We start from the raw sequence: 26,829 nt of genomic DNA on the forward strand, positions 1-26,829 counted from the left end.
AGGCATACATTAAAATGCTAGCCATTACACAAGCAGCCAGGGAGAGGGCAATGTCGGAAGCAGAATTGAAGGCGTACTTTAAGAACAATCATCAAGTCAGTCAAACATGCAGACAGTGACGTTATCATGGCTTCCCTTCTTTTCTTTAAGACTTAGCGTTTTAGTTTATGTGTATGGGTATCTGTGCCTGCATACATGTCTGCATGACAAATGTGTGCCTGGTGCCCATGGAGGCCAGAAGAGGGTGTCAACTCCTCCTGGAACTGGAGTTACAGACAATTGTGAGCCACCATGTAGGTGCCAGGAACCAAGCCGGGGTTTTCTGCAAGCACAGTAAGTCTTCTCAACTGCTGAGCCATCTCTCCAGCCCCATGACTTGTCCATTTAAGAACCATCCTAATGGCCATTCATTCCCCTAAGAGTATAGCCCTACTTGGTGATGACACACAGCTCCAGCCCCTGACTACCTTTACTCATGGAGGTCTGTAGACTGAAATGTAATTCCAGCAAGGCACAAGAGTGGGAGGGAAACCCTGGAGGCATTCATACATTCTGTTTCCAAAAAGGAACGTGCTGAGGAGATACCACCATGAAGGAACGAGGAAGGCCAAGCCCTGGGGTAAGATAAGGATGCTGACTCTTCAGCAGTGGACAACGATGAGGTGTGGAAAGGAACGTTTATATAACGGAGCAGGCTCATCTGGCTGATCCACTGTGGAGTGGAAGAAGAAAAGAGGGATGTTGCGTAATATTTTGTTTGCACTCTGACACTCCCAAGACTGCCAATACCCTTTGCTTTGAATGAGAAGGCGGAGCTAGATACTAGCACACCAAAATTAACCAGAGACATTTTTGAGGACTGAGGACAGATGGAGAGGCACAGGAAGTAGTAGGGTGGGGCTTAGAGAGGGTCTTGACCCTTTTTGGATAGGGAGGTCACTGATGGCTTCTCTACCGCTTCTCTGATCATTCAGGTTCTTACCCAGGTATCTGACTCCTGAGATTTTTTTTTAAAAAAAGATTTATTTATTTATTATGTATACATTGTTCTGCCCGCATATATGCCTACACACCAGAAGAGGGCACCAGATTTCATTACAGATGGTTGTGAGTCACCATGTGGTTGCTAGGAATTGAACTCAGGACCTCTGGAAGAGCAGCCAGTGCTCTTAACCTCTGAGCCATCTCTCCAGCCCCCGAGATTTTATTGACAAAGAATAATCAGATAAATCTTCAGAGGGAAAGGGGTGAAGACCTTGGAGGAGCTGAGTATAGTGGCAGAAACTAGAATGCTGTGGAGATGCGGCCCACATGTCCTTTAGGAGAGAGTCTGCCTTCGACCTTTCAGTCCAAGGTTCTCTCAAGTTCTATACCATCAGCCCAGCTTTCCACTTCTTTGCTTTTTTTTTTTTTTTTTTTTTTTGGTTTTTCGAGACAGGGTTTCTCTGTGTAGCTTTGCGCCTTTCCTGGGTCTCGCTCTGTAGACCAGGCTGGCCTTGAACTCACAAAGATCCACCTGCCTCTGCCTCCTGAGTGCTGGGGTTAAAGGTTTGCGCCACCACCGCCTGGCTCTTTGAACTTTCTTGATGTATCCTTGCTAAGCATTTTGGTTGCTTGTTTTCAGCTATTCAAGTATTTCTCCAATTATCAGCCATTCATTAGATACAAATTTGACCCAACTTTGGAGTTACTCTATGGTAAAAACAAGATATTACCTCTTCACACGGCAAGGTCCCCCAGCACAGTGTGGGGAAGCAGAGCAGGGAAGAGCAAAGGCCATGGGTTTGTACTGGGCTCATCTAAGCCTCATTCATAAATGATCCTACCCAAAAGGCTGGCAGCAACCTCTGACTGGTACATCGGCTGGTGCATTTGATAGCAATTCATTATTCCACGGTCCTCCAGAGGCAATCAAGGGACAAAAGTCTCACCTGAAAATAGTCCTCCTGCCATCTGTGTTGGGGCTGAGAGTCCATAATACATCAACTGATGACATTGAAGTACAAAGCCTAGCCATCCCCAACCCACACTTACCCAGAGCCATCTGCTGCACACAGGACACTAGAGCTATAGCATGCCAGAGAAGTGCTGGACACCCACTGACTGGAAAAAAATCCAAGGGAGAACTCTCAGGAAAATAATCAGATAAATGGACCTGTGGGTTTGTTCCTGTGTCCCCAGTGATGGACACAGCAAAGATGGAAACAGGGAGAGGGACAAGGCAAGCCATGAAAAGTAGCAGAGACCTGCCAAAGGGGTGGATGTGCAGGTATCCTAGGAGAAGCCCTTGGGCAGAGAACCACAGCCAATGAGAAAGTATTGCATGAGGACAGGCCTGAGAAAGGAGAATCTGAAATGCTCTCTCTCTCTCTACTTTATTATGAAATGAATTATTTAAAAGAAAAGCAATAAAAGGAACTGGTGCTCACTGACTTTCTTAGAAACACTATGCTTTGGATTGTAAATGTGCCCCCAAGGGTCCAGTTGGTTAAAAGCTTATTCCCAGGTGAGCTGCAACAGGGAGGTAGGGGAGCCTTGAAGAGGTGTAAACCAGCAAAGGAATTCAAGCATTGTGGGACCCCTGCCTGTGGGGAGGCAGTGAGTCACTGCAAAGGCCTGGGGAGTGTCAAGAGAAGAACTGCCTAGTCACAGGTCAGAAGCAGCAGGGACAGCCATTCTAGCTGGGGGCCTTGGAAATCATGAGCCAACCTAAACCTAAGGTACCTGTCACAGTGATGGAAAACTGACGAACAGCACCACCACCTTGGATTTTCAGTGGTAACCATGGAAAATGTTTTACAACAAAATGAGTATTTCTCATCATTTTATGAAATTTTCCCTCTCAAAAGTTGATTATACTGTTGTTTTACCTAAGCCAATGATAAGGAATGTGGTCCTTCCTTAATCATTTCCCTAGATAGAAGAGGCTTTTTAAAATGATAGTGTAGAGCTGGAAGATAGTTCAGTCAGTTTTGTGTTTATGGACCCAAATTTCATCCCATTAAAAAAACAAAAGGCTGAGTGATCACTCCTTGTAGTATCAGCACTGGGGACCCAGAGACAGGTGCAACCCTGGGGCTCACTGGCCAGCCAGTCTAGCCCACTTGATGAGTCCCAGGCTATGAAGAATCCCTGTGTCAAAAAACGAAGTGGATGGTATTTGAGAAAAGATACACAGCATTGTAGCCTGGCTTCTGGCCTCCACATAAACACTCCTACAAACATACACACACACACACACACACATACACACACACACACACACACACGCGCGCGTGCAAATGACAGTAGATAGTCTCTAACAATGTATTGCTAAATTTAAAGGATGTGCAGGTAAGAAGGTCTGTTTTATTTTAATGATACACCTTTCTTTTACAGCGCCCCCCCCCACCTCTGTGTCTGCCTCTTTCCTAATCCAAGGCACCATACTGAGTGCCTAGGATTTCCCAAGGGAAAAATAATTCTCCTTGAATTATTATGGTGCCAAGCCCACAGTTCACAGAGAATTACACTGCTGATCTTCTCATCAGAAGGACTAGGCTGAGTAGCTCAGAATTCTGAGGAAATCCGGCATAATGATTTAAAATCGGATTGGAGTGATCTCATGGAAAAGAGCAACACAGTGAAGAACAGGAAATTGGGGTCTGGTCCTCCCACTTGGAACCCCTGCATCCCTGAGGAAATACCTAAAAGCTTCAGGACATGACTTCTCACTTCCTGACTCACCAACATAGTGCAGAAATCCCACTGGACCTAGCATGTGGTCTCATCACTGCACAAACAAAGATGGCGTACTCGGTCATCACACTGCAAGACATCTTAATATTTTATAAACATCCACTCCGACACAGCCAATGAGCATTTGAAGCTCACATATCAAATGTGTCTTACCCTCACTATTCCTCCACAATACAACTCTTCCTGGGAAGGTTTAAGAGTCCCACTCCTCTTGGTCCTAGGCCAGGGCTAATTGGCATGCTGGGTGAGCACCAGGCCTCAGTGAAGGCTTTAATACATTAGCCCAGCAGTCAGGCCAGAACAGCGGCAGAACCCAGCTCACAATGTCACAGGTTCACAATGGTTTCAGCTGTACTTGCCTGTCCCCAAGCCCTTCTCCAGACTGCTCTAAGCCCTCATTCTCCAGTCCCTCCACTATGCCTCCATTTCTGTTTCAGCCTCATGGCCTATTCCTTCCCAGAATGACACATCCCACCTCTACCCCCACACCACTTACAGAAAGAGGTTCTAGAGTTCTAGGGATGTAAATGCACACCAGTCTGTATATGAACTTGTGTATAAATGTGTGGAGCCCAGAAGACAACTGAGTATCATACATCAGGTACCACCAACCCTCTTTTTCTCGAGACAGGGTCTCTCAGCTTCAATTTCCTTGAATCCCAAGTAGGCAAGGCGGGCTGGCCAGTGAGGCCCAGGGATCTTTCTGGCTCTCTATACTGACATGACGGCCATGCACCACCACACACCAGCTTTTTCACATGGGTTCTGGGGAGCAAAGTTGGGTCCTCAGGCTGGCACAGCAAGGACTTCACATCCTGAGCCATCTCCCCAGCCCAGAAAGAAGTTCTTTATAAGGACTGACATTCTCTCTCTCTCTCTCTCTCTCTCTCTCTCTCTCTTTGGTTTTTTGAGACAGGGTTTCTCTGTGTAGCTTTGTGCCTTTCCTGGAACTCACTTTGGAGACCAGGCTGGTCTCGAACTTACAGAGATCTGCCTGCCTCTGCCTCCCGAGTGCTGGGATTAAAGGCATGTGCCATCATCGCCCGGCCCAACATTCTCTTAAAGAGACAATTGCTATATGACCATCAGGCTCATTAAACAGTACAAAGAACAGAACCTTTGGCCCACTGGTGGCCACTTCTCACTCTAGGAGAAAGGCAACCACTGCATCAAGTGGGGGTGTAACTTTTAACCACAGATACATGCAGGCCTAGGATGCCAGGATTCCAGCTAGCTGAAGCAACATACATCTAGCTTCCTGAAGAGAATCTGAGTTCAGTTGTAGCTAGAGTTTTCTTGCCTTGCCCACAGTCAGGACAAATCTTTGTCACCCACCAGTCCCACAGCCACTCAGACCCAACCAAGTAAACACAGAGACTTATATTGCTTACAAAATGTATGGCCGTGGCAGGCTTCTTGCTAACTGTTCTTATAGCTTGAATTAATCCATTTCCATAAATATATACCTTGCCACGTGGCTCGTGGCTTACCGGCATCTTCACATGCTGTCTGTCCTGGCAGTGGCTGGCAGTGACTCCTTCTGCCTTCCTTATCTTTCTTTTCTCCTCTCTGTTAGTCCCACCTATACTTCCTGCCTAGCCACTGGCCAATCAGTATTTTATTTATTGACCAATCAGAGCAACACATTTGTCATACAGAACATCCCACAGCATTCAGTCTGTGCAATGAGATTACTGTAGCTTTACAGGGACACTTAGAGAGTTGAGTAAAGCCAGTCCTCCAGGGTTTTTTTCCTTCTGGTATTCTGGTCTTTTTCTTTCTCATATAAATTTCAGAACCATACAGTCAATAATGACACTGTAACTCTAAAGTAATGATTAGAACTGCATTGAATCTAGAATTGGCTTGTTAGCAGTATTAGTCATCTGATCTATATACAGGGAGTTGTTTTTTTTTTTTCTTTCTTTCATTTAGGTCTTACTTAAGATACATGCAATATGAGCCGGGCGTTGGTGGCGCACGCCTTTAATCCCAGCACTTGAGAGGCAGAGCCAGGCGGATCTCTGTGAGTTCGAGGCCAGCCTGGGCTACCAAGTGAGCTCCAGGAAAGGCGCAAAGCTACACAGAGAAACCCTGTCTCGAAAAAAAAAAAAAAAAAAAAAAAAAAAAAAAAAAAACAAAGATACATGCAATATGAAATTAATATGCTCCAATACCCTAGAAACATAAAATACACAAACAATTGATCAATACCTACAAGGACTACATTGATGAATGTGCTTCTCTGAGTGACAGACACATCAGCTCTCCTAGGACTGGGAATGTCCGCTCTGCTAGTCAGGTCTGTATCCACCGTAGCATCTCCCTGTGATCTAGCATCCCAAGAGACCTGTGCATCCCTGTGTCTGCATCCCTGTGATCTAGCATCTCAAGAGACCTGTGCATATCATTTCTCTGTGATCTAGCATCCTAAGAGACCTGTGCATCCCTATGACTGTGCATCCCATTTCCCTGTGATCTAGCATCCCAAGAGACCTGTGCATCCCTATGACTGTGCATCCCATCTCCCTGTGATCTAGCATCCCAAGAGACCTGTGTCTGCATCCCGTTTCCCTGTGATCTAGCATCTCAAGAGATCTGTGCATCTCATTTCTCTGTGATCTAGCATCCCAAGAGACCTGTGCATCCCTGTGACTGTGCATCCCATTTCCCTGTGATCTAGCATCCCAAGAGACCTGTGAATCCCTGTGACTGTGCATCCCATTTCCCTGTGATCTAGTATCCCAAGAGACCTGTGCATCCCTGTGACTGCATCCCATCTCCCTGTGATCTAGTATCCCAAGAGACCTGTGCATATCAAGATCCCAGACAAGAGCCAGTGGCTGTGAGGATAGAACCGTTTCCATCTACAATCCAGCTCTTATGACACACATACTCCACACAACTACTTTTTTCCTCCCTCACTTTAGAAACCGGCTCCATTATTGTTTTGCACAGTCACTTCAGTAGTACCGAAGGATCCTGAGAGATAACACGCATCAGAAGGCTTTTGGCCACTGAGAGGCTGCACAAATAGAAGGGATTAGGATTATTCCACACTGCACAATCCATCAGGGCAAAAAAAAAGCAGAAGATAAATTCTCCTAAACCATATGGGAGTTGAAATCTGGTACTTCTCCAGCTTATTATATAACCAGACATCCAATGATGACCAGCAATATTACAGCAGGAACTCTGACAGCCAGCCACCAACAATAAACACTAAAGGGATATCTACAAGGAGCAAACATGAGATGTTAACCAAAATGTTTAGAAAGGAAAAAAAAATGAGAAACTAGCCCATAAAGATAGTTTTGTGTTGGAACTGGAGAGAGAGCTCAGTAGTTAAGAGCACTGTTGTTTTTGCAGAAGACCCAACTATGGTTGCCAATACCCATGTCGGGAGGGTCAGAAGCACCAAGCTCCAAGGACCGAGCGCTCTCTCCTTACCTCCAAAGGCACTGTACAGACATGTGCACATAACTATGCACAGATACAGAAATAAAATTTTATTGCAATTTTATTACAATAAAATAAAATAATTAAATCCCCAACAGCAACAGCAAAAGACTGTACTGTCTGTTAGAAGTGGCAAGTGAGTCAATACAAAGACAGTGTACAAGACAGAGGCAGGTATATATATGCACAGACCAGCATGCTGCTCTGAGCAAGTATAAAATCTTCGTCACAGAGTGGGACAGCCTTGGCAACACTGTGGCTCATAAGCAAAGTCTCAGAGACCAACCATCCAAGATGTCCAGAAGCTCTGCTGTCTTTGCTGTATCTTTAACTGTATCCCTGGTTGGAAGAGGTCTTGACAGTGCCCCACACACACACATTTCTTCCCACCTTCCACCACAGATCCACCATGGCCTACACATCAGACTAAGTACCTTAATCTCCTTCTCAAACTCCATCACCAGCCCCCGCAGTTCATGGAGTCTCACCCGGGCAACACTAACCCAGAGAACACATGTAACATCTAAGAGATGTATCTGATCATTGTGATGGAGATGGTTCCTGGGCGTGGGGCAGCATTGCTGCTAAGTGCCTGCTGTGGACCAGACAAACATCTCCAGATGTCATCAGGACTGGGATGGGGAGCACTGTTTTATTTCACCACCACCCCCCATTCCTCTCTCATCCTCTGTGCCCTCTTCTGCAGGCAACACTAAGACAGCTCTTGGAAAAACCAGTGGTGGCCTGACCAGAGCAGGACACAAATGCAAGCCTGGTCCTCCATGATTCCAGGGATCTCATTCCTCATTACTGATTCAAGCTGCTCACAACCACTGAATTATTTGTTTATTTGGGGGGGGGGAGTTACACAGGGTCTCACTTTGTGGCCCCAAACTAGGCTTGAATGTAACTCTGACCTGATCTTCTTATTTCCCTTTTATGTTTGGTGAATTTTCTTGTTGTTTATTTGTTTAGTTGTTGTTTTTTTTTCTGGTGGGGGTGGTTATTAAAGTCTAGGAAACAATTGAACTCTGGACAACTTTCCAGAGCCTTCTGCTATTCTGTTTTTAAACAAGTCTTGCTGTGTTCCCCAGTCTGTCCTCAAACCTGCAAACTTCCTGCCTCACCAGCTCTAGTGCACCAATAACACACCAGATAAACCGATAAATGTCTCACTTGTGAAGGCCACTGATGCCTCGCAGTCAGCTGCCTGTCTCCACCTCAGTTTCCCCATCCCACAGTTTCTTCTTACTCTTCCTTTAAAATTTCTAGAGTCCTCCAAAGTATTTCCATCCCCTGACATAATCTGTCATTTCAAGCCTTATCTTTTTCTTAAAGTCATTTACTACAAGTCATAAGATGAGGACATGTGTGAATTTGGATAGGACTCCCCTGCTGTGTTACTCTGCCTCTTTGCGTGGTTAATGGCTTCATCACCATCTTCCTTACTCAAATTTAGCCCTGGGGAACACAGACTGGAATGTATTATTCCTGTCTTGGCCTAGCACAGTGTCAGGCACACAGTAGAAATCTCTTCCTCACTGAGCCGCGTCTTTAACCCCAAATAAACTTTTGAAGTGGCTGAACAAATGGATGATGGGTTGCTAAGCATAAGCTTGTCCGTATGGCCTGCTGCCACTCAGAGACACTGAGGGAATCCTGACCACGAAGGAAGAACATAGGCGCTAAATGCCATGGGTGGCAGGAAGTCGGATGCAAGCCAGTACTACATGCAGGAGGACAGTCAGCGGGTCCTGAAGGCCATGACGGAAGCATAGGAAATCATGGGCTCCCGAGCAGAAGACCCAAAGTCAAGGGAGTGTCTACTTCCCAGTGAGCTTCGTACAAAAGGCAGAGTAGGTGGGATGGTTACAGTGGCCAGAATTCTGAGATTTCCAACTCAAACACTTGCCTCTAACACAAAGGAGGGCCATAGTGATCCGCACAGAAAAATCAGTCACAGGTTAAAGGAAAAGATGACTTTCTCCCACTACCTATTAATGAAATCGCTCACTGTAGGCTTAAGATTCCAAAAGCAGAGCCCTTGCATCCGACAACAGGAAAATTAATTTGATGAAAAATCACTGGAATGAGCAAATGAATGCACATCAGCTCAGGCACATGCCCCAAACTGGCACACAGTGATTACGGCCATAATTATAGCTACTCTAGCAAGGAAAGGTGGCTGAGTTTTTGCAACAAAGCGAGAAACCACACATGATAGATACTGTCCCTGTGACAAGTCTCTCACTCTGCTGGAAGGAGACCCATGCAAAGGCAGGCTTGTTTAAGGAGAGTGGAAAAGCAGGGTCTGGCATGAAGCACGGGGTGGGGGGGGGGGCAAGAAAGAAGTGCCCCTGGCAGGAGGCTCCAGATTAACCTTGCTCTGCTTTGTGGTCCTGTAGAGAAGGTAAGAACCACTGTACAGCATCAACTAAGCAGAAAGTAAAGTCCCGGGCTGCCATGTCTGCTGAGTTCTCATCTTGTCTGGACTGTGGAAGCTCCTGAAGATGCGCAGAACAGAGAGTACAGTAATGAACTTGGGATAATTCTATACCAAAGGTTCCCCTCCACCGCCACCTTCTTTTCTGCTGTTCGTTCTTTCCTGGCACATGCTATGGCTTTACTGGCAAGGGTCTCCCCAAGCACGGCAACTCAAAGCCGGGTAGTGGGGGTCAAGGCAAGCAGCACAGGTGAAGACAGCGGGAAAGGCTGTACCAGCCCAGACCCCAGCACTCCCCCTACTAGTACCCCCAGCCACTGGAATGCAGCATTAGCCTGGCTTCTTCCAACTTACAGAGCAGGCAAGGTCCAGAGACATCAGGGTCACCAGAGAGCTGGGCCGGATCTCCCTCAGATTTAGAACCGGAATATGTGTTCACATGGCCTCTTGTGTCCACGCTAATCTGAGAAGGTTCTGCTCCACAGGTCATGTGCCAGGCTAACGACAGGTACCTAGCCCAAAGCCACAGTCTCTCCAGTGTTTTCCCACTCATGCCAACAGCCACTCATGCCGACTGTCGCTGTGGATTGAGTCGATTGCATCAAAAGGATACATGCAAGCCCAAAGTACTTTGTGAGTGCAATCTGACTTGGAAACAGTGTCTTGTCTGATAACATTAAGTTGGCATGGAGTCAGGCATCGGGAGAGGGGGCACTGGTTCCACATGACTGAAGAGGAGAAAGGACACAAGACGCAGAACCCCCATGAGAAGATGCAGACTAGAGCCAGATGGATGTGTCTATGGGGCAAGGGTGGCTGAAGACTGCCAGATTCTGTCCCAGACTACACAGAAGGAATCCACCTGCTGGTGCTTTGATGCCAGGCTTCCAATCCACAGGCCCATGAGAGAATGAATTGGTACTGTTTCAAGTCACTGCATTTGAAGAAGTATTTTTGTGTGATCTCAGAAAATTAATACACCTTCCATGTTAACTAGGTCTTTCACCTTCTGGACTCTGGCATCTTGTCAACACTACGCTCTAGAAGGCCCGGCCTGTGGCTGTTTCTCAACCAAGTGTAGCCATTCCTGTCATGGTTGGCTGCTCCTGGGCTGCCAGACTCAGCTGTTCCTCTATAAGTCTTTTTCCTTATGCAGTGATATGGCCTGCAAAGTCCCCATGAGGAACATCACATCCCATGCCTGGGAAACAGGAGAAATCTGCGCGTAAACCCTGTATCGTGTCCATGGCCGCCCTTCACTACCTATGGCCATGCAGCTGAGCAACCCCAAAGGAAAGGAAAGGAAGAAAAGAGGATGTTGTTTGCTTTGGTCAAGACTCAAAACATGACTTTCTAAAGCTGCTTGCTGGTCTACCATGGTCCCTCCCTGGCTAACATCCTAAGCACAGTGCTCTTATCCTCCCCAACACGGCCAATAACCAGAGGCACACAGGAGACAAAAGTAGGTACTCAGAGACTAAACAGATCCCTCCCGATGTGATGCCTCTGAGAATGAAGTGGAAGCAAGCACAAGACGAGTCTCACAGGAAACCAAGTCACAAACATCTTATTGAACAGCACCGGGCAGAGAGAAAGCACAGACGTCTCACGTGAGAGACAAGCCCTGGGAGCACAAGGGGCAGTTACAGGAGAGAAATGTGAGAGGTTTGGACACGGAAGGCCTCAGGGTAGACCAGAGGTAACAAGGCTTCTGCCAGGACTAGAGATGGCCAGCCAAGCTCCGCAAGAGTAGCTTATGAAAATGAAAAGGGGAAACCACCTCGGCATTCTGAAAGAGGAAGTGGATTAAATGAGCTACGGTACAATCAGCAGGTGAGAACAATGTGCTGGTGAAAAACACTGGTGGGCCAGGCTAGAGAGATAGATGGCTCAGTGGTTAAGGATGCATACTGATTCTGCAGAGGACTCAAGATCGGTTCCCAGAACTCAAGTCAGGTGGCCCACACAACTGCCTGAAACTCTAGCTCCAAGGGAACCCTATGCTTCTGTACTCTTCACAAGTGCATGTGTGTATGCATGTGCATGCACGCACGTGCACACATGAGAGAGAGAGAAATTATTGGTTATATTGCAAATCTATGCTGAAGTTATTAAAGTTCCAGCAGTCTACCTGTAAAAAAGAAATATATAGCATATATGTTACATGTTGTCAGCCCTGCCACTTTTAAGTTCTGAATCAATGCGTTTTAACCAAGCACTGACCAAAATCAGATGTGAGAAAAAGTGTCTGAACCAAAAATATACAGTTTTTTTCCTCATCATTCCCTATTCAGGACTACTATTTACATGGCATTTATACTGAATTAGGTAACATAAGCTATGCAAACAGAGAAGATTTGATGTAAACTGAGCACTCTCAGTGAGGCAAAAGAAATCTTTCCTCTTCTTAAAAAATTAAGTTAATAATAAAAAATAGACTATAGAGAAGGATGAACAAAGGTTATTTGCAAATGCTACTTCATTTTTCTAAGAGATTTGAGCATAAATCAGGTCTCCATCTGACTCTGTTGAGTCCTGGAAGCAATGTCTCATGTACATTGAGGAAGAACACTCTGCAGACACGGGGCTCATCATACAGATCTGTGTCTGTGTGGGATCACTCCACATGCAGGGGAAAAACCACACGACTGCGAGATGGAGTGCGCACAGCAGCTGCTGTGAGAGCTGAGGTGATGAGTGGGCCTCCTGTGTCTTAGGGACGTGAACCTAGGGAGGAAAATGAAGGAGCCTTGGAGGGAAGGTGTGAATGGGCACTGCTGTCATCACGGATGAAGCAGTGCGCGGGTCAAAGCTCCGCGAAGCCTGACTTCTCATCTGTGGAAGCTATCACATCGGACCGTCACTTGTCATCGCCCCTCACACATTCAGAGTTTCTTCTGGAGAAAATAAAACGGCCAACTTCGAAATTTGTGAGAAGCAGGACAGACCCAAGATGCCAGCTTAGAAGCAGATAAACAACAAGCAGTAAAACTTTCCCTTGCAGAAGAATTTGCCATAAGATACAAGGCAAAGATGATTATTTTCAGGACATTATTTATAATCAGGCCTCTTGGAGGGCAAAACCCACCCATCCACTCCAATTCAGCTGATTACAGAATGGCACCATTCCAACACTGCTCCTTTTAGGAAGGCCAGATGGAAGTCACACCAGGAGAGGGTGACAAAGGGGACACATAGGAGGGCTTCCCCCTAAGGGTAGTTAGTCCCTGGAAGGACACAGACTCTCACATGCCTCTGTGTCATTCTCAATGCAGGAGCCTCAAATTCAATTAGTCTTCACTCCAGCCCCAGCCACAGGCCCAAGTGGGAGGGGCCTGCGGCTCGGCCAGTCAGTGGAGAAAGTGCAGAGAACAATGATAACATATTCATCCCGTTCTGTACAGGGAAGATGGGAAGGAGCCCCAAAGAACAGTACAGAGCACTGCTTGCAGATGCGGACTGGGAGCCCTTAGCCCTGGCTGAAACCCATAGCCTCCCAGCGAGCAATTTTACTACTGAAAAACATTAGTCTGGAACAGACTAAAGGAGACTAAAAGAGAATAGAAAACGCCCGAGTGCTTCATGTGGGATAAGGGCTGACATTCTCTCATGAGCCATTTTCTGCCTTATATATACAACAAAGACACTACAAATGAATGGGCAGAGAGAAACAAAGAAACATGCACTGCAATCCACACACGCATACAGCACAAACGTACATGCTTATTCACATATATTCACACGCGCATTCAAACACACACATACACAATGCTCACACCCCACACAGATGCACACATACATCAGTAAACTACATACAGACACATACCCACGCAGCATTTACATGCACACACTTGGAGGCATAGGCACCATGAGAACATGACAGGACCTGCACCCCGGCACCAGCAAATCAAAGCAGGTATCCCCCGGCAGCGCTTGGAGCAACAATATTTAATCCTAGGAAATGCCCCAGTCAGAGAAACACTTTCTCAACCTAAGACACTGCACGACTCTATTTCCATTTCAACGTGGCAAAAAAGAGGAAAAATAGTGTGTGAGCTGGGACTCAAGTCCAAGGACCCCTTAAATTCAGCAATGCAGAAAGGGCAAATGTGGGGAGATCATACAATGCCAAATGAACAGGAAAGGAAGAAACTCGTCTTCCAACCCTCGGACGGAAGGCCTGCAGCAAGCCTGAGCGTCACTGAATTCATCCGTGTTTTACAATACAACACCCACCGGAGGGAAGGCTTTCCGGCTTCTACTACTGACAAATGCCTTGACTTCCAGGAGGCAGGCAGACACCAGTCAAGCCTAATCAAACTTAATCATGTAAGAATATATTTAGCCAACTAAAATTACTTCTGGTCTCGAAACTTCCTGGAACTGTTTTTATCTATTCTTGTACAATGAGTGTCTGTCTCCCTCCCATGCCACTGCATTCCTCAGTAAAACATACTGGTGGGAAGTTGATTTTAACCCTGGAAGGCTAAGGCGGCCTTGGGCAATATCACACTGTCAAAAACTACCAACCTAAAACTTTTAATCTATGTAGGGCACGGCTTTCTTCACAGATCACCAATTTGGGGGAAGATTCACGTCAAAAATTGGGCAAGGGATCTCAAGGCTTGGCCAGGAACCACCTTGGAGGCAGCAGGGAAGCCACAGCTTTACTCTTGCTTGCCCAGGAGAGTCACCTTGGTCACTGTGACAGGAACCACTTATGAACACACATAGCCTCGTCACAGAGCAGCACGGCAGAGCTTTACAGCTGGGAGAGGACTCGTCCAAAACACTTTCAACAGTCATGACAAAGAACTCGTTTGAATTTACCCACTAAAAGAACACAAAGGAAGGAGAGATGCAGCTTCAGCGTGGCGAGTGAAGCCACAAGGACTCGCTTGGAAGGTTTGCTTTTGGTCCTCGCTGGAAGTGTTGCAGGCAGCAAGCTCCAAAGTGCACAGCTGGCTTGGTCATAAATCAGCCCGTAAAAGTCTACATAACAGAGATGCCCAAGGGTGCCGGAGCCAGGGACTGCTCCCCAGGGCCTCTCCACACCCGGTCTCTGGGAGGACTCCACGCCAGGAAGTCCTAGAGGAGTCCTAAGCCTTCTTCCCAAGGACAACAGAGCAAGAGGTGGCCATAAATGTTTGAAGGACGGCTGGGAAAATGGCTCGGCCACTTAGTGCCTTGCGAGCACTAAGACCTGAATTCAATCCCACAGGACTCATTTTATAAACAAAACCAAAACCGGTGGGGGGGGGGGGGGCAGCAAGATGGCTCAGCCATTAGAGGCCCTTGTAGACATACAAGGCATGAAGAGTTAAGTTCCTGGGAACGTGCGTATATAATGCCAGGCACGGTGATGCACATTTAACATCTCAAAGATGAACAGGCAGAGAACGGAAGACCCCGGAAGCTAACTAATCAGTCAGGGGAGCCTAATTATCAAGCTCCAGGTTCAGTGATAGACCCTGTCTTGAAAACAGAAAGTGGGCTGGACATGACGGTGCATGCCTTTAATCCCAACACTTGGGAGACAAAGGCAGGTAGGTCTCTGTGAGTTCTAGGACAGCCTGGTCCACATAGTGAATTCCAAGCCAGCCAGTGAAACCTCATCTAAAACAAACAAGGTGGACAATACTTGTGGAATGACAACCAAGATCAAATTCTGGCCTTCACATACACACACACCTTACACATGCATCTAGACATATACAGACATATACAAAAGAAATGGGTAACGAGAAGGAGCAAAGGAACAATGGAATCATCCCTTCTTCACAGCCTGAGGCCTGACTAAAGCTCCATCCAGCTCAGCATCCCTCCCAGAGTCTCTGGCGCCAGATGCCCTGACAGGTTGACTGTTAAATTGACTTTAATAAACTTCCCTTATCTATATAAAGTAGATTCAGAACTTCTCTGGTATAGAGCCAAGAGATAAGCAATAGTTCAGCCACCTAGGGAGGAAGGAGATGAGAACTCACTGTACATAGACCAAGATCACACTCCTGACTCAGGGGCTCTCAGCCCAGGAGGGAGGAGCTGCCTGAACGTGATGGGACCTACCTTCACCCTGACTGTGAGCTCTGAGATGCTGCTCATCATATCGTTGATGGACCGGAACAGCTGCAACAAGGACTCCACAAAGTCGGCCTCCCCTTTGTTTTCATACAGCCTGCAAGAAACACACGACACTGTGGGGACCCGCAGAGAAGCTCCCGCTGTGCACCCTGCACCCACAGTAATTAAGGGAGTTGATTGGGAGTATGAGGTACCATCTCCAGCATCCATCAAATGGGAAATGGGATTCGATACACAACTATTGAGGCATGCATCAGAGTGGTGGACTTACAATACATATTGCTGGCACAGTTTAGAAACAGAAAAAGTAGGATATATACAAAGGGAAGTCTGGAAAGGAGACAGAAGAAAAGGGGGGAATAGGATGGACCAATTTAGCTTTAATCTCGCCCCCCCAAAAAAAACCCATATTCTCACTTGACATGTTTTGTACCCACTTTCAATTATTCGTTATCTGATTTTATGGACTATGGATGGAGCCCAGGCCTGATGCAGTCCAGACAAGTGCGCTATTGTAAGAGCTGTATCTTTAAGCTTCTTGCCAATATTCCTAACTCCTAATGTTATGTAACTAACATAAGGAGAGTTAATTGTCTAAATGTGACAGGCTCTTATAACTATTTGAAAAAATGACATTATATGGGTAAATTCAAAATAATTTTGAGAAATGGCACTACACCTGTGCATCCATTTAAGAGGCAACAAGGCCCAGAAAGCTGTCAAGATCTTCAGCTCTACCTTAAATGGACAATAAGGCTCTTGTATGCTGCTTTCGTGGATGCTGATATATGCTGCTCATCATAAATAAGTCCCATCTATAAATTATTTATTAGCAGTTACTGCAAGTTGCATTTACATTTTAAAATGTAGCAACTCAGATGTTTTATTAATGTAAACTAGTTTCCTGCCTAATTAAAAATATACCCCACCTGAAACTTGTACACAATGGAAAATTTCATAAACTCAGTGATAATTAATTACCCCAGAGGTAATCTTACATTTAAATGAGTTCCATTCTAAAGCAAGGAATTCTGTATAAAGTGGGAAATTGCAACCAAGTGCACCTGTTTTGTAAATAAAGGTTTCCAAATAGAGGTTTGCTTAAATGATGTACTGAACAATTAAGATTATAGAGTCATGAACTTCTGCTCGCAGGTGGTAAGGAAACAATGGCGGGTGCTGCTGCACATACCTGGGAGGTGTCATGATGCTATAGAACGAACATAAGGAGACTTAATTGTCCAAACGTAACGGGATCTTATAACCATTTGAAAATGACATTATAATGGGAAATTCAGTAATGGCACTACAGCAGTGCATTCACTTAAAAGGCAATGGGAACCAGGAAACTGTCAAGAACTTCATCTCTGCTTTAAATGAACAACAAGCAGTTTGGACACTGGTCCCATGAAAGCTTATATATGCCACTTACTGTAAATAAGTTATAATTTTCTGTCACCCCAGGACATTTGCCAGTTCCCGGAGCTGCATGGTGTGTGAGACTAAACACTAAAATGAAAACTTCTAGAAAGCCAAGTGGAACTGGTACCAGTCTACAGAAGAAATAACTTGGGTTTCAAACATCAAGGAACGGGACTTTCAAAAACACAACAGATAAAAGATAAAAAAAAAAAAAAAAAAAAAAGATATAGCAGATTCTTTTTTAGAAAATATATTTTATTTATTTGTTTTTATTTTATGTGCACATTTGTCTGTGTGAGGGTTTTGGAGCCCCTGGAACCAGAGTTATAGACAGTTATGAAGCTGTGATGTATGTGCTGGGAACTGAACCTGGGTAGCCTGGGAGAGCAGCCAGTGCTCTTAACCACCAAGCCATCTCTCCAGCCCAACACAGCAGATTCTAGAGTGAGAACACTGGAGAACCTTGGAAAATGAAATGCAGACTGCAGCTCACCAGGTCTACAAGGCACACAGCCCACCATAAGCTCTCATGAAACCAAGTACTCAGACAGACCAAGTCTAAAATGCAGGCTTTTGTTAGTTTTAAAAGTCAACCTAGGCTCATCAGGAAAGATGGTTTTAATGAGAAATTATCTAGACCAAGTTGGCCTGTGGGCATGTCTATGGAGGGCTACCTGGATTAGCTGGTGTGAGAAGACATAGCCCATTGTGGGTGGCATCAATTCCCCAGGCAGGGGCTCCTGAACAGTATTAGAGAAAACAAACTAGCTAACAGCAGACAGGGTCCATTTATTCTCTCTTTGCTTTTGACTATGGCTATGCCTACCTTGACTTCTCAGAAATGATAAGACTGTGACCTAGAATTGAAAGACAAACCTTTTCTCCCAAAGCTGCCTTTTGTTGGGGTATTTTTACCACAGCAACAGACATGACCAGGCTTACGGTACAGTGATACCCAAGCACAGTGTCTGACAAGACCAAGAGGCTCTACCCAGGAGATGGGATGAGCCACCTCAGGAAGACACATAGCCTGGAGCTTCCAGAGTTTTGCATACGTGTAGTCCAGCCTTCAAACAGAACTCATTAACCTCAGCAAAAGTTGGTTCCCATGGCCAAACCAAAGAGGAAAAGAAGACAATGAATGACCCAGAGCACAGGAGATTTCCTGTAGTCAGTTGATGGGAACATCAAAATTAGAGGAAACGTGGGGGCTGGGGAGATGGCTCAGTGGTCAAGAGTGCCGCTACTATTGCAGAGGACCTGAGTTTGGTTCCCAGCACCTACATGGAAGCTCCCCACAGGCTCCAGGGAATCCAACACCTTCTTTTGGCCACTGTGGGTACCATGTGCATGTGTTTACACGCAGAGAGAAACACACAAGCCGTCACACAAATAAAAATAAAACATTTTTTTAACTAGAAAAAATAAAATGATGAAATATGAGAAAAATAAAAGGTAGGGAAAAAACAGAAGTCAAGGTGAATCATTGCAGTGCCCAAATGGATCTTTAAAATGAAAAGTCTCACATTAAACAATGTAATAATATTAGGAATTCACTGTATGAGCTAACCAGAAACTAGGCACAGCAAGAAATAAAAATAGCGAAATGGAAGGTAACACAGAGAAAAGTTACCAAGAACACAGATGAAGGAGGACAACAGAGAGAAGAGTGGGGAGGCAGAGCGGAGAGATCTAGGACACACGTAACTGAAGTATCAGCAAAAGCCAGGATCATGAGGGAGGAAAGTCATTAGAATGATGATCAAAGACTTCAAGCCTAAACCCCAAATAGTCAATGCAAAATAAATCCAAGGGAAAGTGTTCCTATGCAGCCCACACAGATTATTTCCTATGCAAATAACCACAGAGATAAACCTTGAGGGCAGCCAGAGGCGGGGGACACTTATTACTCTATCTTTAAGGATGTAACAATAACAGTGAGCCGGAAAAGAGACTTCGCACCAGAAATGATGGAAAGCAGAAGAAAATAGAATAACACCTGGAGGAAGGAAACTGCCAATCTGGAGGGCTGTGTCAAATGAAAGTATCTTTCAAACACAGACATGAAATAAATCATTTTCATATACACAAAGCCTGTAGCTGATTTCTTCTAAAGAAAATTCTAAGGGGAACTCTTTTGACAGAAGGAAAACGACCCCTTAGGGAAACCTGAAGTTAAGAGAGAGATGAAAGCAATTCTATCCATAGAGCACAACCAATGAATGCCAACGATACCAAACAGCCATGTGTGGCCGAGCTCAAAATACGTGTAGAATTAAAGTACGTGGCAACATTAATGCCAAGGACAGAAAATGCATGGAGTCTCCGTGGTCTGCTGTTCTGGATGTAGCTATTTTCAAAGGATTCGTAACAGTCATTTAAATGACTCTTTAAATTTAGGAGGCATGTTTCCAGCTGGGATAATTGTCAAAAAAGAAAAAGTAGTAAAAGATGTTTAACATGTCAAGACAGCAGAAAATAAGATGGAAAATAGAAAACATTAACTGGTATTAAAGAAATCAAGGGGAGAAAGGAAGAAACAGGGAATGTGGTGCTTAAAAAGAGCATAGAAAAGTAACAAACAAATGTGTGGAAAAAATGTACAAGTTGCGATGATCAATATGGAATCATTTTGTGCTAAACCACTAAAAACAAGTAAACAGGACTGGGGAGATGCTCAGTGGTCAAGAGAGCACTGCTCGTGCAGAGGACCTAAATTCTGTTCCTAGCACCTTGATCAGGGAACTCACAACTGCCTAGAATCCCAGATTCAGAGAATCTAGCACCCTCTTCAGCCATCTATGAGCACTAACTCACATGCACATACCCCCATACAGACATACAAGCACACACATGATTTTTAAAGTTTTTTTTTTCTTTAACTAAATAAGGCTGGGAAGCTATAAGAAAGGGATCCTATGCATAGTTACCAAATATCATCACCAGAAAGCCCACATCACACAGCAGCTGCAACGCCACCATGTAGGTCCTCTGCCCAACAGCCGCCTGCTATGGATATTGATCACTCTGTATGCTATGAATGTGTTGCTCTGATTGGCTAATAAATAAAGTGCTGATTGGCCAGTAGCCAGGCAGGAAGTATAGTTGGGACAAAGAGAGAGGAGAATTCTGGGAAATGGAAGGCTGAGTCAGGAGATGCTACCAGCCTCCGCTGCAATGAGAAGCAAGATGTGAAGGCAGAACTGGGAAAAGGTACCAAGCCACATGGCTAAACATAAATAAGAATTATGGGTTAATTTAAGTGTAAGAGCTAGTCAGTAATAAGATTGAGCTAATGGCCATACAGTTTATAAACAATATAAGACTCTGTGTCTTTACTTGGGTTCAAACAGATGCAGGACTGGTGGTTGAGAGAGATTTGTCCTGACCACCGGCAGGCTGGGACACAGAAAAACTTCAGCTACACCCGCCTCCTCAACCTCAGATTGATGCCACCCCTGCAATGAATCTTCAGGCCAACGAGTACCATTTCAAGTGCCCGATGCCATTCCATGTCTTTGAGCTTGAAATGCCTTACATTTTGAATGAAAATGTTCCTCATAGGCTTTGATGTTTGAAGGCTTAGTCCCCAGTAGTTGTTGTAGTTTGGGTAGGCTTAAGAAGGGTGACCTTGGAATTGGAAGTATGTCACTGGGGATGAGCTCTGAGGTTTCAAATGCACAAGCCATTACCAGGTCTCTCACTCTGCTTCCTGCTTGCAGTTAGAGATGGGAGCTGTCAGGTTCTTCTTGGCCACCATGCCTGCTGTTTACTGCCTATGCTCCACACTATGAAATCTGAGCCACTGGAACTGTAAGTCCAAATAAATGCTTTCTTCTCCAGGTGGCTTTGGGAATGGTGTTTCATTACAGCCACAATAAAGTAAGTAATAAGATAGATAGATAGATAGATAGATAGATAGATAGATAGATAGATAGATGTAAGAGACAGATAAAAGATCAATGGATGAGAAATAGATAAATGATACAAAGAAATGATAAACAGAGGGATAGATATAATTGATAGATGAGGACAGATATAATTATATACATAGAGATAATAGATGGTTAGAGAACTATATATAAGAGACCTAGGTAGATTACAGAGAAGATAAGTAGACAAAATAGAACATATAAGTAGTGCTCTAGTTTCTTCTCCATGCTGTAAGAAAACACTGACCAAAACTAACTTAGGGCAAAAGGGGTTTATTTAGCTTATACTTCAGGTCACAATCCATACTGAGAGAAGTCTGGGCAGGAACTCAAGCAGAAATGATTGAAGACCTCTGCTTACTGGCTCACTCACTGGTTTATGCTCAGTTACATTTCTTTTTTTTTTTTCTTTTTGTTTGTTTGTTTTTCGAGACAGGGTTTCTCTGTGTAGCTTTGCACCTCTCCTGGGACTCACTTGGTAGTCCAGGCTGGCCTCGAACTCACAGAGATCCGCCTGGCTCTGCCTCCCGAGGGCTGGGATTAAAGGCATGCACCACCACCGCCCGGCTTTCAGTTACATTTCTTAAATAGCCCAGAACTATCTGGCCAGGGAATGGTGCTGCCCACAGTGGCATGGACCTCCTAGATCAGAGTTTCTCAACCTTCCTAGTGCTGTGATCCCTTAATACAGTTCCTCATGTTGTGGTGACCTCAAACCACACAATTTTTTCATTGCTTCTTCATAACTGTAATTTAGCTACTGTTATGAATCATCATGTAAATAGCTGATGTGCAAATGGTCTTAGATGACCCCTGTGAAAGGGTCATTTGACTCCCAAAGGGGTCACAACCCACAGCTTGAGTACCACTGTCCTAGATTAACTAACAAGAGAATACCTCATAGACATGGCCACAGACAGGACAATGTGATGGAGGCAATTCTTCAACTGGGGTTCCTTCTCAGATAACTCTAGGTTGTATCAAGTTGACAATAAAAATTAACCTGGATGGATGAATAGATGGATAGATAGACAGGGAGACAGGGAGAGAGACAATTAGGAGTTAACAGAAAGAAAAGTAGGTAGATAAGATAGATGATTGGTGAAGGATATGATAGATATGACAAACATGTTAGATAGTAGATGGCATATACATACAGACATGGATGGATGGAAGAATGGATGGATGTCAGATTTTTTTTTTTAATTAAGTTGATATATGTGATGATCACAAATGGGCCTGGAGCCTGGAGCACAACCCTTTGGAGAAAACAGTCAACTCTAGCAGACCCTAGCTGGAACCTGTGGTATTCTCCATTCTTTTTCTGACTCATATGAGTCTTTTCTCAGATCAAGATTCCCACTTTTTGGTAAAGGCACGCACTGATTTTAAGCATTGGACTAAGGCAGACAGAATTCCATGAAGCCACAAACCGTCTTTGAAGTGAAACTCCTATGAAGGGTCTTCTGCCAGGTGCTGCCTGTTTTCATGGGGATGACTTTGCATAAAGGTGACTTTCTTTCCTTGAGTCCTGGCAAAAGCTCAGGGCAGAGTTAACTTAGCCAGGGTCAGCTGACCCTGCAATCCGACTGAATAACTTTAACAACAGCTCCTGCAGCAGTGATTTCTTGGGATTTTAAAAATACTTGAACTTGTGGTCACATTTATGTCTCTTGGTAGTAAATCTCTCTTGGCACTGTGTCTCTGAAGACATTTTTTGACTGCATGCCTGATTTAAAATTCTCATGTCAACACTGTTATGATTATTCTACATCTGCAACTATATAATAAACAAAATAATCATGTTAAGTTTCTGCTCTAATTTCCTTTTGTCTCTATTTTCAATCCACCTTTTCCCCTTACATTAAAATAATCTTGTTATTCAAGAGAGTTTGGAAATTTATTTCACCCAATTCTAGCCAAAATGAAAACATCTAAGTGCTCACTCCTAAGTTCATTTGAGATGAAAGAAAAGGGGGGGAAATAAAATTAAAGTCGAGAAGGTTTATTTGAAAACTGTAAGCTATATGAACTGCCAAGGCTGAACAATTTGGTCTCGGGCTTTATAAAACTACAAATAAGAATCTTAAAGTTTAGTTATGTAAGTGGGTGACCTTAACTTGTTCCATTCTATCACCAATAAAATTTTCATTCAACTATCTTTTTATAAACTAATAAAGAGACATTACTGTCCTACTTGCTTACAAATTTGGACAAAACAAAAACAGAGATGACTTTCAGTATTAGCACACACCTTGGCCTCGACTTCAGGGCTTGGCAAAGTTGTAATTATCTCTGCTAGAAACTGAAATCAAACCATAACTTTGGCTTAAAAATAAATACACAAATAAAAAGATAATGTAATGTCTACTGCCTCCTACACATTTAACACAGCTATTTAACTTTTAGGGCTTGTCTTCAGCAAGGAAATAACTGAAAATAAAGACTATATATGTAACATCTCCAATTTCATATGTAATCAAGGAATAAATTAGCTGAGTGTGAAATAGTATGTTTAAAAATAAATTACCACATAAGAGAAAGCCTACAAGTGACATTAAGTAAACAAAGGAACTATATGATTCCAATGTAAGTTATGATAATAAAAGTAAGTTAAATATAAATTAAGGTTTTCTTGGTTTTTTAAAATCTGTACAACACAATATATAACTGGGCCGGGCGGTGGTGGCGCACGCCTTTAATCCCAGCACTCGGGAGGCAGAGCCAGGCGGATTTCTGTGAGTTCAAGGCCAGCCTGGGCTACCAAGTGAGTTTCAGGAAAAGGCGCAAAGCTACACAGAGAAACCCTGTCTCGAAAAAAAAAAAAAAAAAAATATATATATATATATATATATATACATTTCCATACATTGTTAGTACATGGAAAAAATTCAAGGTAGATTTCTTCTCTGGTCTTCACTAAAATGATTACTTGGGAGTTTCAAATTCAAGCTGATGGGTAATTCTATATGGAAAGAACAAAGTAGAAAGAATAAAGCATGTTTTGATGAGGAAAACCTGTAAGCCATAAAATTCATCCCTTCATTGTGAAAAATGGTAACTGTCTCAATGCAGAGATTTTTAGAGGTTTATTGAAAAGTGTCAATTTAAGGAAGGAAACAAAGCCCAACTGGAACCACGAAGCAGGAAGGGAAGAGACCAAGAGGATTATGAGGAGAAAGAGACATTTTTGGTAAAGAAAGGAAAAGAGAGCATTTTGTTCAGATAAGAGGATCTGGTGTTACAAAATGAAGTTCATATTCAATAGTAGAATGGCAGGCATTGTTCCAAAATGAGGAAGAAGAGAGAAAAGGGAAGAGTGAAAACTTAAGCCTGTTCTAGTCTACAAGTTGGAGGTTTGGAAGGACACAGATTACAAAAGGAAACTTATGCACGGTCCAGTTTACAAATCATTTCTAATATTCTTCAAACCTGAACCTACACACTGAAGCAAAGCCTGAATCCAAGTCTTTTTTACACTAACTAGTTTTCAATGTATATCTGTTACTAGTAAAACTTAGAAAAACTGGTCTAGAGTACAAAGACTTCTGTATTTTCCAGACAATTTTTCTGCTGTCTGTATTGGTTTTTCAACCACAAAACCTAAATCTTAACAATTGTTTTCTTTGGGATATCTGTAAGTTTTTTGTTTCTGTTTTAAGATTATCTTTTGCCTGCATATATGTATGAGAACCATGTGTGTGCACTGTCGGTAGAGGCCAGAAGAGGCCATCGGATCTCCCAGAACTGGACTTGAAGATGGTTGTGAGCTGCTGTGCAGTTGCTAGGAAGTGAACTTGGGCCCTCTGGAGAAGAGCAAGTGCTGTTGGCCTCTGAGCCGCCTCAACAACCTGACATCTGTTTGTTTTGAAGTCCTTGAAGTACTGCTTTTAAAGTAATTAAATCTGATTTGTGATTCTAGTTACATGAATAAGGATTATTTTTATAATGATGTTTGATTATTGGTGTGAATGTATTAAGGATTGCAAAAATTCTTAGAAGTCTAATGATCCATGCCATTTCCAAATTCTATACGCAAAGGGACTTTCCTTCTCCGTTTTTATTTTCAGACTTCCTGTGCCTTTAGATTTGCTGCATCTTTCTGTTTTGTTTATTTGTTGGGAGCCCACTGCTTGAAAAGATAACCATTTCTAAAAAAAACAGAGGAATGAAACTTATCAACAGACTCCAGGGCAGCTTCTCCAGAAACGGTGGCTCCCCTGTGGCAGCAAGGGGTAGGACACTGATTCCCAGGCATCAATCCCTTCGGCCACTGACATGGGACCAAACAAACAACCAGGAGACCAATGTGTCTGCAACAATTTACAATCAAAGCCTAACTACAGGGCTGTTGATAAACAAGTATTTAGGAGAAAAAAAAAATCTTTATTTAAAATGAGAATGCAAAAGCTGTCAAAATCAAAATGTAGTTTCTGTGCAGACCATATTTCCCCAAAGTCCCTAAAGCTGGAGGTTGTGAAGGGAAGGAATGTCCTTAGCATGAATGTCCCACAGAAGCTATCACAACAGAACCTGTGTAGCACAGGTGTTCATGGATGGCACCAAAGCTTTACATTTCTAACTGATATCCATTCACAAAGCAACCTTGGATTGAGGTCACTCCTGTCTATTCACAGTAGCCAAAGAGGATTATTCCAAAATATCTGATGTAATCTTCCTCACTTGGACCTTAAAAACTTCCCCTTGCCTCATCCTCTTTAAAGATGTCTACAGTTTAACATGACTTGTGTTCTCGTTACAATCCTTGGCCATCTTCATTACAATGCTTTAGAAAATATCTGTTTGCTTCTTTGTATTATTATTATTTAGGTTGAGAAATGGAATCTCAAAACTCGCAACATTATACGTAAAACATATAGAATGTTAAATTTAAGGGACTGTAAGATTGGTAAATAAAAATAGATACATGTTATTTATAAAAAGACATACCTTAAGCCTGGCATGGAAGCTCATGCCTGTAATCCTAGCTCTAAGGAGGCTGAGACAAGATGATCACCATGAATTCAAGACCAACCTAAACTACACTATGAATTCCAAGACAAGCCTGGGCGAGGTGACGAGGGGATCTGATAATGAAATACCTACTTGAAAAATAAAAGAATGAAGAAAGAAAAGAACACTAACCAAACCATTAGTGAGAACCTTCATTTCAACTAAGGACTAAATCCATATGACAGATGACATTTATAAACCTGTAGGCTAACAATAACTGTTTCAAAACCTCTAAAGCATAATGAATGAGCCTTTAATACATTTGAAACCCTACAAAGAAACTCTCAAGGATGAGATTTTAATAATGAGTTGCTCTCTTGGCAAACTATGGTTAGGCTAAAGAATGCTTAGCACTGTCCAGTGACTCCTTTGAAATATCTCTCTGCAATGAAAGATCAGGAGGGAAGTCTCTAGAACTTTCCATCCTGGTTTTATCAAATATATCAGGAAGAGTCACTCATTTGGCCTACTTTTAAGTGGAGGAAAGGATGGGAAAAAGGAACCCAGAAACTTATCAATAAATAAATTGATGAGTAAGACCTCCTCATCCCATGCTCTGTTTTCAATAAGAATTCATTAACCATGAATGATGACAGGCTCTTTGTCTGTGAACTACATTCTATTTTGTGACCCAAGGAACGAGAGCACAAAGACAGATCGGCATAACTTATTCATGATCAATAACTAATTATTCACAGAGCTTAACTCCAGATGACAAGCAGAAACTGCATCACACAAAAG

At 43.6% G+C, this 26,829-nt stretch overlaps 1 protein-coding gene across 2 annotated transcripts in view; it reads right to left on the reverse strand.

Moving 5' to 3' along the window:
* Dock1 (dedicator of cytokinesis 1) overlaps positions 1 to 26,829 on the reverse strand; it is a 514,664-nt gene that overhangs the window by 363,410 nt on the left and 124,425 nt on the right. For both annotated transcript variants that reach the window (XM_028868987.2, XM_028868996.2), the window contains exon 23: positions 15,707 to 15,815. In XM_028868987.2, the coding sequence (XP_028724820.1) occupies positions 15,707 to 15,815 (109 nt within the window). The remainder of the gene's footprint in view (positions 1 to 15,706; positions 15,816 to 26,829) is intronic.

The sequence above is a fragment of the Peromyscus leucopus genome, chromosome 1, assembly GCF_004664715.2.
Source record: "Peromyscus leucopus breed LL Stock chromosome 1, UCI_PerLeu_2.1, whole genome shotgun sequence".
Taxonomy (NCBI): domain Eukaryota; kingdom Metazoa; phylum Chordata; class Mammalia; order Rodentia; family Cricetidae; genus Peromyscus; species Peromyscus leucopus.